The sequence below is a fragment of the Geotrypetes seraphini genome, chromosome 5 (assembly GCF_902459505.1).
Source record: "Geotrypetes seraphini chromosome 5, aGeoSer1.1, whole genome shotgun sequence".
Classification (NCBI taxonomy): Eukaryota; Metazoa; Chordata; class Amphibia; order Gymnophiona; family Dermophiidae; genus Geotrypetes; species Geotrypetes seraphini.
In genome coordinates, this window is record NC_047088.1 from 132,690,466 (window position 1) to 132,705,879 (window position 15,414).

Genomic DNA, 15,414 nt, shown 5'->3' on the forward strand with positions numbered 1-15,414 from the left:
TACTCCCCCTGTCCAGCAGTAGGCCTCCCTTCCTTTTTTTGCCCCCCCCCCCCGACCATCAGCACCTCTTCCCCTGTCCAGCAATACCTCTTTTCTGTTCTCCCTGTCCGGCAGTAGGCCTCCCTTCCTTTTTCTGCCTCCCTGTCCAGCAGCACCTTTTTTCTACTCCCCCTGTCCAGCAGTAGGCCTCCCTTCCTTTTTTGCCCCCCCCCCTGTCCATCAGCACCTCTTCCCCTGTCCAGCAGCAACCCTTACCTCCACTGACATCTGCCTGGAGCCGCCACGGCCTGCAGGCACCAACAGCCTCTGCGGCCTGCTCCGACTCCCTCCTCGCCATCGCTTGCCGTTAACCCCCCCCCCCCGGGGAAGCTTGGTGCGTTTCGGCAGCCTCCTGTCTGCGGGCCGCCCGCCCGTGGTCCTCGGCCCGTTCGAGAGAGGAGCCGCGGCGGGCGGGTGAGCAGGCAAGAGGGAAGATGCTGGCAGGTGCGCCTGTGCCCCCCCTCTCCGAATCAGTGGCAGCAGTGCGGCGGCACTCTGGCAGTGAGTGACAGCGAGGGGGGAGTTATTCCATGTTCTGGCCTGCCTCCGTGTTCGAAAATCGAATTTGGCACGGAGGCACACCTCACGGCGCCAGGAATCACGAAGTTTCAAGAGCGCATGCGCGCTCTAGGGTTTTATTATTATAGAAAAAAAGAAACAATATTCTGTACAACTGTCGTATAAATCCCAATACAGAAAAAGGATCAGCAAAAACTGTCTCCCTTCCTAATATCCCCTCCACTATCATGAAAACTGAATGCTACATAGAAAATTCATCCTAATAGAATACCTCGGTCACACACATGGAGCACAAATGCCAAATACATAATAGCTGACCAAAAATGATAAACATAAATTAAACCAAAATCCCAAGAAGTACAACACCAAAGAAATAGAAAGATCCATTTCCTTTTATACTGTGCAGAATATAAAGATCACACATGCCAGGGATGACGTTAGGCCAAGAACTGCAATTAGAGCAACTGTCCCGGGCTAGAGAGAGCCCTAAGTCTGCTAGAAGCTGAAGATGGCATGGGCTAATAGTGAGCTGTGGGGTCCCCTCCCAAATTTCTGGCCTGGGCCCTACCCATATCTAACACCCATATTTCAGTTCTCATATATTCTAATCACAAAATAGAAAAAAAAATATTTTTCTATCTTATGTTATCTGGTCATTTTATTTTTCAAGTGGATCGATTTTTCAATCTGTCAAAAATTACAAAGACTAGGGGACACTCGATGAAGTTACAGGGAAATACTTTTAAAACCAATAGGAGGAAATTTTTTTCACCCAGAGAATAGTTCAGCTCTGGAATGCGTTGCCAGAGGATGTGGTAAAAGCGGATAGTGTAGCTGGTTTTAAGAAAGGTTTGGACAAGTTCCAGGAGGAAAAGTCCATAGTCTGTTATTGAGAAAGACATGGGGGAAGCCACTGCTTGCCCTGTATCGGTAGCATGGAATATTGCTACTCCTTGGGTTTTGGTCAGGTACTACCGTGTTTCCCTGAAAATAAAACAGTGTCATATTAATATGGGGTTCAAAAAATTTTGGGGGGATGTCTTATTTTTTCATGTACAACAATCATCTCTCCCTTTCTCTTCTCCACTCCAATTCTTCCTTTCCTTCTCCCTCCCCATGTGCAGCATCTTTCCTCCCCTCTTCCCTATCCCCTTATACAGCATCTTTCTATCCCTCCACCTCTCTCTCCCTCCCATCCCCCTGTGCAGTAGAGCCCCATCAACCCTCCCACTGTGAGACTGACATACCATACCTCCGAGGCCTCCAAAAACAGCAGTGGTGGCAGTACTCTGAATGGACTGCTTCACAGCCTTTCCCACTGGGGCCTACCGGGCCCACAGGGGCCTTCCCTCTACTGCAGTCTCATGGTAGGAGAGTCGGTGGGGTTCTGTTGCACAGGGGGATGGAAGGGAGGGATAGAAAAATGCTGTACAAGGGAATAGGTGAGAGGGGAAGAAAGATGCTACACATGGGGGGGGAGGGGGAGAAAGCGCTGACACCACTGCTGCTTTCAGGAGGCCTTATAGCAGAGGTATGTCAGGTCTCACTGGGGTGGGGGTTGCTGAATTGATGAGTCCAGTTTTTTCTGCGAATCGGGCAGCACTAGTGTCAGGGATGGAGTTGGGGAGTGTCGGGGACATTTTTTTGGGGGGCTTCGTGGGTCGATCTTAACTAGGGCTTATTTTGGGGGTAGGGCTTATATTAGGAACATCTTTAAAAATGATGCTAGGGCTTTTTTTGGGATAGGGATTATTTTTAGGGAAACAGGGTGGTGACCTGGATTGGCCACCGTGAGAATGGGCTACTGGGCTTGATGGACCATTAGTCTGATTCAGTAAGGCTATTTTTATGTTCTTAATTTTTGTCTGAAAATAAGGCTCAAATTTAGAATCCTTATAGGAGCCTAAATTTTATTGATTATAAAATACAATGAATGTTTTATAATAATGCTTCCTTCCAGTTTACCACTATCTTTGTCCATCCCTGAAAACTGTGCATAACAGAATTATCATAAGCTTCTATTATACATATAAACTAATATGTTTGCTTCTTTTTCATAAATAGGCATGCAACAGGCCAATTTCCAGATTTTCCAACGCAAAAGGCAGGAGGATCAACTGCTCTTTTTGCTCAGAAGACACCCGAGCAGGTATTACTGCATTATTACCTTTTCAAGTAAAGAAATCAAAATACTGAAAGAAGAAATATTAAGAAAAATTACTTATCTGTAACTGATGCTCTCTGTATACAGCAGGATAAACTAGATAGAAAGTAGGTGATGTCATCCAAAGGCAGCATTTTGAAGTGGCTGGCTGAGAGCTGAGAAAGGACTGAGGGGAAAAAAACCCTTTCCCCTGTCTTGCATCTCCATAGATATACCTCATTATATAGCTTAATGTCATGTGTCAGAGAGGTAAGAGGGGGTTGTGTGTCTATTTATTGTGCTGTCTCCTGATAGCACCTGTTATATGTAAGCACTTGTCAGGCTCTTTTTGTTATCTTGCAGTATTAATCATCCTCACAAGTTGGTTCTCCCATACTTAGGGTTGCAGAAGTGCATGTCCATGCTTCAAAAGGAATCTTTGTAAATTCTAGATACTGTATGTGTACAATACCATTATTTGAAGGTTTGAGCAACTAATATCACTTGCTGGTTCTGAAAACAATGATGCCACTATGCAAGAAGATTCTTTAACAGTGCTTATCCTATTGCAGTGTCTCTCCTAAATGCATAATCGAGATAATAGTACAAGTTGAAAGCATGTAATGAGGTGTATGTGGCATGACTACAGAAATCTTGTAGGGAAGTTTCTCTTAGATGGGCTATACGTACTGATATGACTCTGATTTGATTGGTCTTTATCTTATCTTGGTAACAAACATGAACGCGGGCCACAAATCATTATCTCTTTTGGGCAAGTTACTGGTGAACTGCTGTTTCTTTAAGATAAGAACATAAGAACATAAGAACATAAGCAGTGCCTCCGCCGGGTCAGACCACAGGTCCATCCTGCCCAGCAGTCCGCTCCCGCGGCGGCCCAAACAGGTCACGACCTGTCAGAATCATCAGAAGGGGCTCCCTTGCCACCTTGGCTTCTCATTTAAGTCCTGCCTTCCTATCGAAGCCCTAGCCCTCCGGTCTTTCACATGCACAACCTGGTTGGTTTTTACTCATTACCTGGTTAACTTTCTATACTTGTGTTACATCCCAGCTCCTCCTTCAGTATCCCATGATCCCTTTATCCCTCAGGAATCCGTCCAATCCCTGTTTGAATCCCTGGACCGTACTCTGCCTGATCACTTCCTCCGGTAATGCATTCCAAGTGTCCACGACCCTCTGGGTGAAAAAAAAACTTCCTTGCGTTTGTTTTGAACCTATCTCCCTTCAGTTTCTCAGAATGCCCCCTCGTATTAGCTGTCCCCTTCAGTCTGAAGAATCTGTCCCTATCCACCCTCTCTATGCCCCTCATGATCTTGAAGGTTTCTATCATATCTCCCCTGAGCCTCCTTTTCTCCAGAGAGAAGAGCCCCAGCCTATCCAGCCTCTCGGCGTATGGGCAGTGTTCCAGCCCTCTTACCATTCTCGTTGCTCTCCTTTGGACTCTTTCAAGTACCGCCATGTCCTTCTTGAGGTGCGGCGACCAATACTGAACGCAGTATTCCAGATGTGGGCGCACCATCGCTCGATACAGTGGCATGATGACTTCCTGTGTTCTGGCTGTTATGCCCTTCTTTTTGATGCCCAGCATCCTGTTGGCTTTTTTCGAGGCTGCCACGCACTGTGCAGATGGCGTCAGTGATGCATCCACCAGCACACCCAAGTCTCTCTCGAGTCTGCTGTCTCCCAACAATACCCCCCCCAATTTGTAGCTGAACAACGGGTTCTTTTTCCCTATATGCATGACCTTGCATTTGTCCACGTTGAAGCGCATTTGCCATTTGTTTGCCCAGTCTTCCAGCTTGTCCAGGTCCCTTTGCAGGTCCTCACACTCCTCCCTGGTCCTAACTCTGCCGCACAGTTTGGTATCGTCTGCAAATTTTATAACCTCACACTTTACCTCCCTTTCCAGGTCATTGATGAATATATTAAAGAGTAACGGCCCCAGCACCGATCCCTGTGGCACACCGCTCGTGACTCCCCGCCAGTCAGAATATTGACCCTTTACTCCGACCCTCTGCAGTCTACCTGACAACCAGTGCTTGATCCATCTGTGCACATCCCCTCCCACCCCGTGGCGCCACAGCTTCTTAAGTAGCCTTTCATGTGGCATCTTGTCGAAAGCCTTTTGAAAGTCGAGGTAAATGATGTCTATGGGCTCCCCATTGTCCACCCGACTGCTTATTCCCTCAAAGAAGTACAGAAGGTTCGTTAGGCATGATCTTCCCTTGCAGAATCCGTGCTGGCTTGTTCTCAGTAGGCCATTCCTCTCGATGTGCTCGCAAATGCCGTCCTTGATCATAGCTTCCACCATCTTCCCTATAATTGAAATCAGGCTCACCGGCCTGTAGTTCCCGGGGTCACCCCTCGATCCCTTCTTGAAGATAGGTGTGACATTTGCCACTTTCCAGTCCTCTGGTACCTCACCAGTTTTCAAGGATAGGTTGCAAACATGTTGGATTGTGCCCGCTATTTCCTGTCTTAGTTCCTTCAGAACCCTTGGGTGGATCCCGTCCGGGCCCGGTGATTTGCCACATTTTAATCTGTCTATCTGTTTGAGGACATCCTCCTTACTTACCTCTATGTGCTCTAATTTTTCAGCCTGTTCCCCACTCATGAGCTCCTCTGAGTCCGGTATATTAGTTGTGTCTTCGCTCGTGAAAACCGACGAGAAGAACGTGTTCAACCTCTCAGCTACCTCTTTATCCTCCTTAATCACTCCCTTCCTGTCCCCATCGTCCAACGGCCCCACCTCCTCTCTCGCTGGTCGCTTTCCCTTAACGTAACTGAAGAATGCTTTGAAGTTTTTCATCTCCCTGGCCAGCCCCTCTTCGTATTTCCCCTTTGCTTTTTTTTACCTCTCGGTGGCATTCCTTTTGGCATTTCCTAAGCGCCTGGTGATTTTCCTCTGTTGGGTCCTTTTTCCACCTCCGGAAAGATACTTTTTTGTCCTTTATCGCCCTTTTTACTTCTGTTGACATCCAAACCGGGTCCTTTGATCGTTTGTTCTTGCAGCCTTTCCTGAAATTGGGGACGTACATTCTCTGTGCTTTCTGCAGGGTGTCCCTGAATAGGGTCCAGGCACTTCCCACAGTCTCCATCCTAAAGATGTTTCTGAGCTTCCTCCCCACCATTTCCCTCATAGCAGCATAGTTCCCTTTCTTGAAGTTCAGCGCAGTTGTTGCAGTCCTCCTAACCACGGGTGTCCCTCTTTCTAGTGTGAATCTAATCATGTTGTGATCACTGTTGCCTAGTGGTCCTCCCACTTCTACCCCTCTCGCTGGCCCCCCTAATCCGTTTAGGATGAGGTCAAGAGTAGCACCCCCTCGCGTCGGTTCTTTGACTAGTTGCTCCATGAAGCAGTCTTTCACAGCTTCTACAAATCCTGTCTCCCTAGTGCAGTTGGAGTGACCCGTACTCCAATCTATCCCCGGGTAGTTGAAGTCCCCCATCACTGTTACACTTCCAGTCCTGCACTCCTGTCTCAATTCCGCTTCCAAGTCATGTCCGACTCCCTCTGGCATGCCAGGTGGTCGATAGTACAGCCCCAGTTTTATGGCCGCACCCTTGTTTCTCGGTAATTTGACCCATAGCGATTCCAGCCCCTCTGTCTTCGTTGCCATATCCATCCCGATCGAGTGGATAGAGTCCTTTATATATAGTGCTATGCCTCCCCCCTTCTTGTGGGTCCTGTCCCTCCTATAGAGCTTGTACCCCGGCAGCGCTACATCCCATTGGTTTTCCTCTGTCCACCAGGTTTCTACAATTCCAATTATATCCAGGTCCTCCTCCCTGGCCACGACTTCTAGTTCACCCATCTTGGCCGTGAGGCTTCTTGCATTTGCGTATAAGCACCGCAGGTCCCGTCGTTTTTCTTCCACCTCTGCATTTATCTGGGCCACTTGCCCTTGGATTTCTGGCAGTTTTCCCGCTCTCTGCGCTTCTGCTTTGCCCTCAGCCTTTACCCTCTTAGCTTTCAGTTTCCCCACATTCCTGCCACCCCACTTCCCCGCTTTTCCTCTGGGATTTCTAGCCCTACCGGCCCCCTCCTGGGCTATCACCCCTTGAGCCTCTGTTTGATCCCCCTCGCCTTGTGGTACCTCTATATTACTCTCGTCTTTCGCCCTCATGCCACCCAGTCCCCCTGTGTCCCCATGCCCCTTAGTCTTCTCCCAGCAAGCTCCCTTTACCTGATGTTTCCCTCGCTGTCTGATTTTGAGATCTTCCGGTCCCTCTGCTTCCTCCCTGCAGTCAGCCCGTTCAGCATCTGTTCTGGATACTGTTGTCCGAAGCGTCAACATGAGATCAGCTGTCGGCTTTCCCCCTCTCCTCAGTTTAAAGCTCTCTCGATCTCCTTCCTCACATTGGCTGCCAGTAGTCTGGTTCCCGCTGTGCTCAGGTGCAGGCCGTCCCGCCGGTAGAGCTTGCTCTTTCCCCAGAAGGACGTCCAGTTCCTCACAAAGCGGAAGCCCTCCTCCTGGCACCATCTCCTCAACCATGCATTTACAGCTTGGAGGTCTGCCTGCCTCTTTGCATCTGCTCTCGGTACAGGCAGGATCTCCGAGAATGCTATCCTCCGTGTGCCCCGCTTCAGCTTTCGTCCCAGGACCCTGAACTGGTCAGTCAGTGCGTCCATGCTGAAGTTCCTCCGGCTCACATCGTTTGTTCCGACATGGATTATTACCGCAGTCTCCTCTGCCTCTGCTCCGTCCAGGATCCTCTCGATCCTATCAGTGATGTCTCGTGTCTTGGCCCCTGGGAGACAAGTCACTAGCCGGTCCTCCCTTCCTCCTGCTACGTGACTGTCTACCTCTCTCAAGATCGAGTCTCCCACCACAATAGCAGACTTTCCTTTCCTCAGCAACCTCCTCTGCCTCAGGTCCGTGTCCTCGGTGTAGTGTGGTGTCTCTCCCTCGGGGTCCTGGTGAGTCACGGTCTCCTCCTCTTGCGTGGTCCCTCCGCTAGGTCCTTCCCCGGTGTCGCCTTGTGGATCCTGGGTCTCGTCTGCCGACATCCGTCTGCGCTGCTGCTGATCCCGTTCCTCCACCGTCCTATAGGCCTCCTCGATGAATCTCTCGAGGTCCCTCACCTGGTCCACAATGGGGGCTGCTCCATCTGCGTTCTGGGTAGACCAGCTCATCTCCTCTGTGGTGCGCAGTTCCTCCAGTCCCTCTAGTTCCTGGACCTTGACCCTCAATCTGCCGACCTCCATCCTCAGGCTTTCCAGTTCCTGACACCGACTGCATATGTACTCCCGCCTTCCCGAAGGGAGGTAGTCGTACATATTGCACTCTGTGCAGTATACCGGAAAGTACCTCTGGGATCCTGGGTCCTCCATCGCTCTCGGAAAGTGCTGGTGTGCTCCTGCAGAGAGAAAAGAGAAAGAAGGTGATTTCTTGGTGTTTTTGCCTCCCTCGCAAGGCTCCTTCGCAAAGGCGCTCTTGCTAAGGCGAGCGCCTTTGCCGCTCGCCTTCGCCGCGCGCCGAACGGCCGCGCGCCGTTGGCTCGCCCCTTTTTAAGGGGGAGCCCGGGCGCTGACGCTGCCTCTGACACAACAAACATCAACAACAAGGACTGTTTTATATTTCCATGCATGAAAAGCTTTTTTATCAGATGAGCATGAAGTTAGTGGATATTGAGCCAAGATTTAGTGCTTTATTACCATTAGTTCCTATGGGACGGGTGGAAAGAATAAGGCCCATAAGGGTGGGAGTACTTAATGCTTGCTCAGTACAAAATAAGGCAATGTTGATCTTTGATAGCATAATGCATAATGATTTAGATTTATTAGCTGTTACTGAAACTTGGCTTGAGCCATTATCAGTGTTACCTACCCAGGGTATAGTTGGGGTTCGACTTGTTGGGTTAGAAACATAATAAGAACATAAGAATTGCCACTGCTGGGTCAGACCAGTGGTCCATCGTGCCCAGCAGTCCGCTCACGTGGCGGCCCTTAGGTCAAAGACCAGTGCCCTATTTGAGTATAGCCCTACCTGCGTACATTCTAGTTCCGCAGGAACTTATCTAATTCTTTCTTGAATCCCTGGAGGGTGCTTTCCCCTATAACAGCCTCTGGAAGAGTGTTCCAGATTTCTACCAATCTCTGGGTGAAGAAGAACTTCCTTATGTTTGTATGGAATCTATCCCATTTTAACTTTAGAGAGTTCCCTCTTGTTCTCTTCACCTCAGAGAGGGTGAACAATTTCTCTTTCTCTACTAAATCAATTCCCTTCAATATCTTGATGGCAGATAAAGGCCAAATGGCCCATCTAGTCTGCCCATCCGCAGTAACCATTATCTCTTTCTCTCTCAGGGAGATCCCACATGCCTATCCCAGGCCCTTTTGAATTCAGACACAGTCTTTGTCTCCACGACTTCCTCTGGGAGACTGTTCCATGTATCTACCACCCTTTCTGTAAAAAAAGTATTTCCTTAGATGATTACTCCAGAGCCTGTCACCTCTTAACTTCATCCTATGCCCTCTCATTGCAGAGTTTCCTTTCAAATTAAAGAAACTCGACTCATGCGCATTTACATTATATAGTTATTTAAACATCTCTATCATATCTTCCCTCTCCTACCTTTCCTCCAAAGTGTACAGATTGAGATTTTTAAGTCTGTCCCCATACGCCTTATGATGAAGACCACATACCATTTTAGTAGCCTTCCTCTGGATCAACTCCATCCTTTTTATATCTTTTTGAAGATGTGGCCTCCAGAATTGTACACAATATTCTAAACGAGGTCTCACCAAAGTCTTATACAGGGACATCAATATCTCCCTTTTCCTACTAGCCATACATGTCCCTATGCAACCTAGCATCCTTCTAGCTTTTGCCATCACCTTTTCAACCTGTTTAGCCACCTTAAGATCATCACATACAATCACACCCAAGTCCCGCTCTTCTGTCATGCACATAAGCACTTCACTCCCTAATCTGTACTGTTTCCTCGGGTTTTTGCAGCAAAAATGCATGACCTTGCATTTCTTAGCATTAAATTTTAGCTGCCAAATTTCAAACCATTCTTCAAGCTTCGCCAGGTCTTTCTTCATGTTATTCACACCATCCATAAGAACATAAGAATTGCCTTCTGGGTCAGACCAGTGTTCCATCGTGCTCAGCAGTCCGCTCCAGCGACGGCCCCTAGGTCAAAGACCAGTGCCCTATCTGCGTACGTTCCGATTCAGCAGGAATTTGTTTAACTTTGTCTTGAATCCCTGAAGGGTATTTTTCCCTATAACAGCCTCCGGAAGAGTGTTCCAGTTTTCCACCATTCTCTGGGTAAAGAAGAACTTCCTTACGTTTGTACGGAATCTATCCCCTTTTAACTTCAGAGAATGCCCTCTCGTTCTCCCTACCTTAGAAAGGGTGAACAACCTGTCTTTATTTACTAAGTCTATTCCCTTCAGTATCTTGAATGTTTTCATCATGTCCCCTCTCAGTCTCCTCTTTTCAAGGGAGAAGAGGCATGTCTACTCTGTTGCAGATTTTCGTATAATTCAAAAAGAGGCAAATCATACCCAACAATGCTTCAGCAATATCGTTTATAAAAATGTTAAAAAGAACAGGCCCAAGAACAAAACCTTGAGGCACACCATTGATAACATCCCTTTCCTCAGAGCGATCACTACCCTCTTTCGCCTTCCACTCAAGCAATTCTGAGAAAGAGGGGTGGGGTTGGGGGGGGGGGGGGGTGTTGGTTTTATATCATGAATCATTACACAAGGAGAACATTTTGTACTGCTAATATTGGTTTAATTGATGTGCTGGTAATGAAGAAATCTTTGTGTGCCTTGTTGTCATACCATGGTATTGCAGAATGTTCTCCACTGTTCAATTTGATACATACTCTACCAGTGGATTTAGACAGGGTTATGATGCTGGGAGACTTTTAATATGCCTATGTTACTTGGGGTTGTTCATTCGCAAGCAACCTTGGATGCTTTATCCATTGTGGATTTGATACTGGTGGTGAGTCAGGCCATGCATGTGGCTGGGCACATTTTGGATTTGATACTTTTAGCTAATGTATAATCCTCTTTTAAAATCTCTCACTTTGCTGCCACTTGTGTGGGCTTACCACTACCTTATAGTGTTTTTCCTGCCATTAAATAAGAATACTGTGGAATTTTGAGTATAAAATTAACTAAGAGGAGACGCTTAAAAATGTTTGGGAGATATAAATAGATTTCCTGTAGATCATGTTGTGGCTCATTGGAATAAGTCCTTAGTACAGGTTATAGATAACGTGACCATTTATTTTTTTCATCAAAACAGTACATCTGTTAATTTTCAGTCCCGCCCCCAATCTCTCGCTAGCCCTGCCCCCAATTTCTTCCATTCATTTTTAATGTACACACAATATTTTATTAATTCATAATGGTAACCATAAAACTTTTTTTAAAAAAGCACACTGTACGCAGAGAAAATGTTAATTATCATGTACGAGTTTTGGGAGTTTTTTTCAAAGATTTCAAGGCAGATGACTTTAAAATATGCAATATTAACTCAGTAACTATAGAAAAATAGACAAATATAGTATAAAATATAGACAGCAGATATAAATTCTCAAAACTGACACATTTTGATCACTAAATTAAAAATAAAATAATTTTTCCTACCTTTGTTGTCTGGTGATTTCATGAGTCTCTGGTTGCACTTCCTTCTGTCTGTGCATCATTTCTTTCTTTCTTTTCCCACATGTCTTTCACAATCCAGCCCCTTCCCCTTTGGGTCCAAGTCTCTCTCTCTTTTCCCAAGATCCAGTGTCAGTTCTCCTTTGTACCTTTGTTCCAGGTCTCCCTCTCTCTCCCTCATCTGTTAAGATCTTGATCTCTCTGTTCTTCCTCAGGGTCTCTCCCCCTCTGTCTGAACCTCCCATAGTCCTGCCTCTGCCTCTTGTCTTTCCCCTTTGGTCCAGGCCTTTCTTTTCTAGTCTTTCTTCTGTTTACAACCTCCCCTTCTCTGCCTCTTTCTCTCCTTCCTTCCTATGTCCCCCTCACTGCCTTCCAGCCCTCCCCCGAAGCCAGCCAGCCAGCCTCCCTCCCTCCCTCCCTCCCATGCTGAAGCCAGCCAGCCTGCCTGTCTTTCTACCTCCCTCCCTCCGAAGCCTGCCTCCCTATCTCAGAAGCCTACCACCGATTCCTCTGCTCCCCCCACCCGGTCCACCGTAGCCCCTGCTGCTTCCTGCCCGCCGCAACAACCGCAGGAAAGGCATGTCTAGGCACCGTCCCAGAAGTCGCCTCCCCGACGTCAATTCTGGCAGTGATTGGCTGACCTGAACTTCCTCTCCGATATCAGAATTGACGTCGGGGAGAAGGCTTCTGGGCCGGCACCTAGACATGCCTTTCCAGCTGTTGTTGCGGCGGCGGGCGGGGAAGCAGGGAGAGAGCCTATTCTCAGTGATCGCCTGTCCTGTTGTCCCCACACAAAGCTTCAGGATGCCATCTCTGAATATGGGAAATTTTGGTGTCCCGAAGCTGTGCGTGGGGACAAGGGATCTGAAAAAGGGATGGTCCCGAATGGTCATATTTGTTATAGATTGTGTAGCTCCAGTACAGAAGAAGATAGTTAAAATCTTGGCTAATACCACTCCTTGGTTTCACTCCAGTTTACGTAAATCGAGGGGTGAATTACATCCACGTGAAGAAAAAAAGAGGGATGTTGACCATCAGGAAACTTATTTTATCAAATTGTTGGAGTATAAATCAGTTATAGTGAAAGATAGAGGGATTTACTATCAGAAGTGAATTGGGGATGCTCATAATAAACTTTGGGTGCTATTCTCGGTTGACTGGTCCTTGATAGAAATGGTGAAACTGCTGGAATTGTGCAGACTTCACAGCAGATGAGTTTGCAGATTTTTTTTTAAGCTAAGATATAGATATAACTTTTGCTTGCCCAAGTATATCAAGGTTTTTTCAAGGGGCACATTGTAGTGAGGTTGGATGGGATAAGTTTGATATAGTGCAGGAGGATCAGGTGAACACTGTTCTGACCATGTATATGCTTACAGTATCAGGAGCTGATGTTTGTAGCCCTTCTTTGCTTAGAAATGACTATATTTGTGGTGCCTCTGCTGATATTGTTGATGAATAAAACACTGGAAGCTGGGTATTTCATAGAGGAGTTAAAAATGCCCTAAGTTAAAGAATTCATCTGTTGGCTATGGCCATTTCTCTAATTTGTGCATAGTGGCATCATTGCTGGAACATTTGTAAAGCTGAACCCAAACGTAGACAATTTGCCAAAATACTACCAATGTCAGGCCCCTTAATAAATCTCCAAATCAATTCTTGGGGCCCATTGTGCTTTTTTGCTGATGTGCTCTGTTCACTGTGCTTTTGATTCCCTCTCTCTTGCTGTTGTAGAGTCTGGGTGGAGCACGGGTGGGTAAGAGGTACACAATTACATGTGCAAATTATTGAATCTAGAAGTGAGAAATTGCATCAGGTCTGTGGCTGGTCTAAGTGGTCATGCCTAAAATATATGCAAGTTTTTGCCCTGATGTACCCAATATTCTATGAAAGAAAGAGAGTGCCTACTTTCCTTTATATAGAATAGATTCCAAACAGTTTAGTTTACAGTTTGTCATTTGATAAAACTACCTAACCTGGCGATCAGCTAATAGAAGTTTATATATGTAAATAAAATAAAAATGAAGTAAAGAAGGAATACCATTAATAAAAGGAAAAAAGCAAACACAGAAGATAACTCACACATCAAATCGTACTCAAATGAGACTGAATGGGTCAGATCTGGCATCCCAACATCGACAACCAAATGCCCAGTTGATAAAATATGCTTTCAAGTGTGTATTGAATTCATATAAGTTTGTTCTTTTCAAATTTTTGAGGGGAGGTCATTCCAAATGTTGGGTGCCAAGAAATAAAAGAGGATCTATGAGTGAATTCATGATATGCTGCTTTTGAGTTGGGAAGTACCAGATTACTAGGGTTGAGGAATAAAAATGGTTTTGAGGGCATACTCTAGACCTTACCTCTTTCATTGATCTTACCGCTTTCAAAACCTCAACCGATGACACTCACTGGGAACAAGTCCCTTGGTCTGACCACTTCTTAGGGACTACCTGCCTCCCCATCTTCATGTCACATCTTCACTCCCCACCCCACTCCTCTCATTCCATAACCTTCCGCAAAAAAACCTCGAGCAATTTATTCTGGTCCAAATTCCTCAACAAACTCTCCTCAAACCCTAGACCTACAGACCCCGAATCACACTGGCATAACTGGACCGCCCTTTCCGAGTCCACCTACCACTCCCTTGCCCCATTAACCACCAAAACCATCTCCTACCCCCGAAAGGCTCCCTGGTACCTACCTCTCCACAGAGAATTGAAACAGAAATGTCGCGCTCTGGAGCGCAAATGGAAAAAATCTAAATCCCCCTCAGATAGACAGACCTGGAGAGCTAATATTAAATCTTACAATTCAACATTAAAAAAAGCCAGGAAAAACTTCTTCGGAGATAAGATTTCGAGATCCAACAACCAGACCAGTGCGCTGTTCAACATCTGGCGCTCACTAACTACAAAAAAAAATGACCTATCTTTGCTCCCACCATCTCTATCAGCCGATGCCCTTGCAAATTTCTTTAACGAAAAGGTTACCACCCTAAGATGCTCCTTCCCCCCCACAGTCTCCTATAATTCCTTGACCTCTATTGATCTCAACCCTACCTCACTTGTATCCACTCCCATTCCTGCCGACAGATCCTGGACCTCCTTCGAGCTTGTCTCCGAACCGCAAGTCTCCAAACTCTGCCTCAAATTAAAAACTTGTAACTGCTCGCTGGACCCTTTCCCCTCCTACTTATTCGAGAATATCCCTACACAGGCCATCGCTTCCCTCACTGAACTTATTAACTCTGCCCTAACATCGGGCCTTTTCTCCCCCGACATGGGACACATTTCATTGTCCCCTTTACTGAAAAAGGCCGACCTCGACCCCTCCATTCCATCAAATTACCGCCCTATAGCAAATATCCCTCTCCTAACCAAGCTATTAGAATCTATCATATCCACCCAACTCTCTTCCTACCTAGAAAGATTCTCTATCCTCCTACCCCACCAATTCGGCTTCAGACCCAACTTCAGCACCGAATCCCTCTTGGCCTCACTAATCTCTAAAGTGCAACAACTCCACTCGCGTAACAAATCTGCTGTTCTTCTTCAATTCGACCTCTCCGCAGCCTTCGATGTCGTTCACCATGACATCCTAATCTTCCAACTCTCCGAAATAGGCATAAGCTCCACTGTCCTAGACTGGTTCTCGAAATTCCTACGCTTCCGCTCCTACACCGTTAATACAAACGGTACCTCATCCCCCCCCTGGAAGCCGAAATGTGGAGTCCCGCAAGGCTCACCCCTCTCCCCTATCCTTTTCAACATCTACATGTCCTCTCTGAAACTACTTCATCTATCCCCCCTAGAAACTCTCTACTCCTACGCTGACGACATCCTCATCCTCCTCGAGACCGACTCGAACCTCTCTAACCTCACTGAAAACATATCCTCTTGTATTACGAACCTCCAATCCTGGGCCCAATCTGTTCAAATGAAACTAAATGAGTCCAAAACAAAACTACTTTGGCTCGGCCCTATTTCAGACCATTTACCCTCCTCCATTCCACTACCTTCCGGCCCCACTCTCCAGCTTGAGTTTTCAAGCAAAGTCC

At 46.7% G+C, this 15,414-nt stretch overlaps 1 protein-coding gene across 6 annotated transcripts in view; it reads left to right on the forward strand.

Annotated features, from left to right (window-relative positions):
- The window catches only part of IQCA1 (IQ motif containing with AAA domain 1), a 1,056,753-nt gene that overhangs the window by 346,920 nt on the left and 694,419 nt on the right, over window positions 1-15,414 (forward strand). For all 6 annotated transcript variants that reach the window (XM_033944078.1, XM_033944080.1, XM_033944079.1 and 3 more), the window contains one exon: window positions 2,623-2,707. In XM_033944078.1, the coding sequence (XP_033799969.1) occupies window positions 2,623-2,707 (85 nt within the window). The remainder of the gene's footprint in view (window positions 1-2,622; window positions 2,708-15,414) is intronic.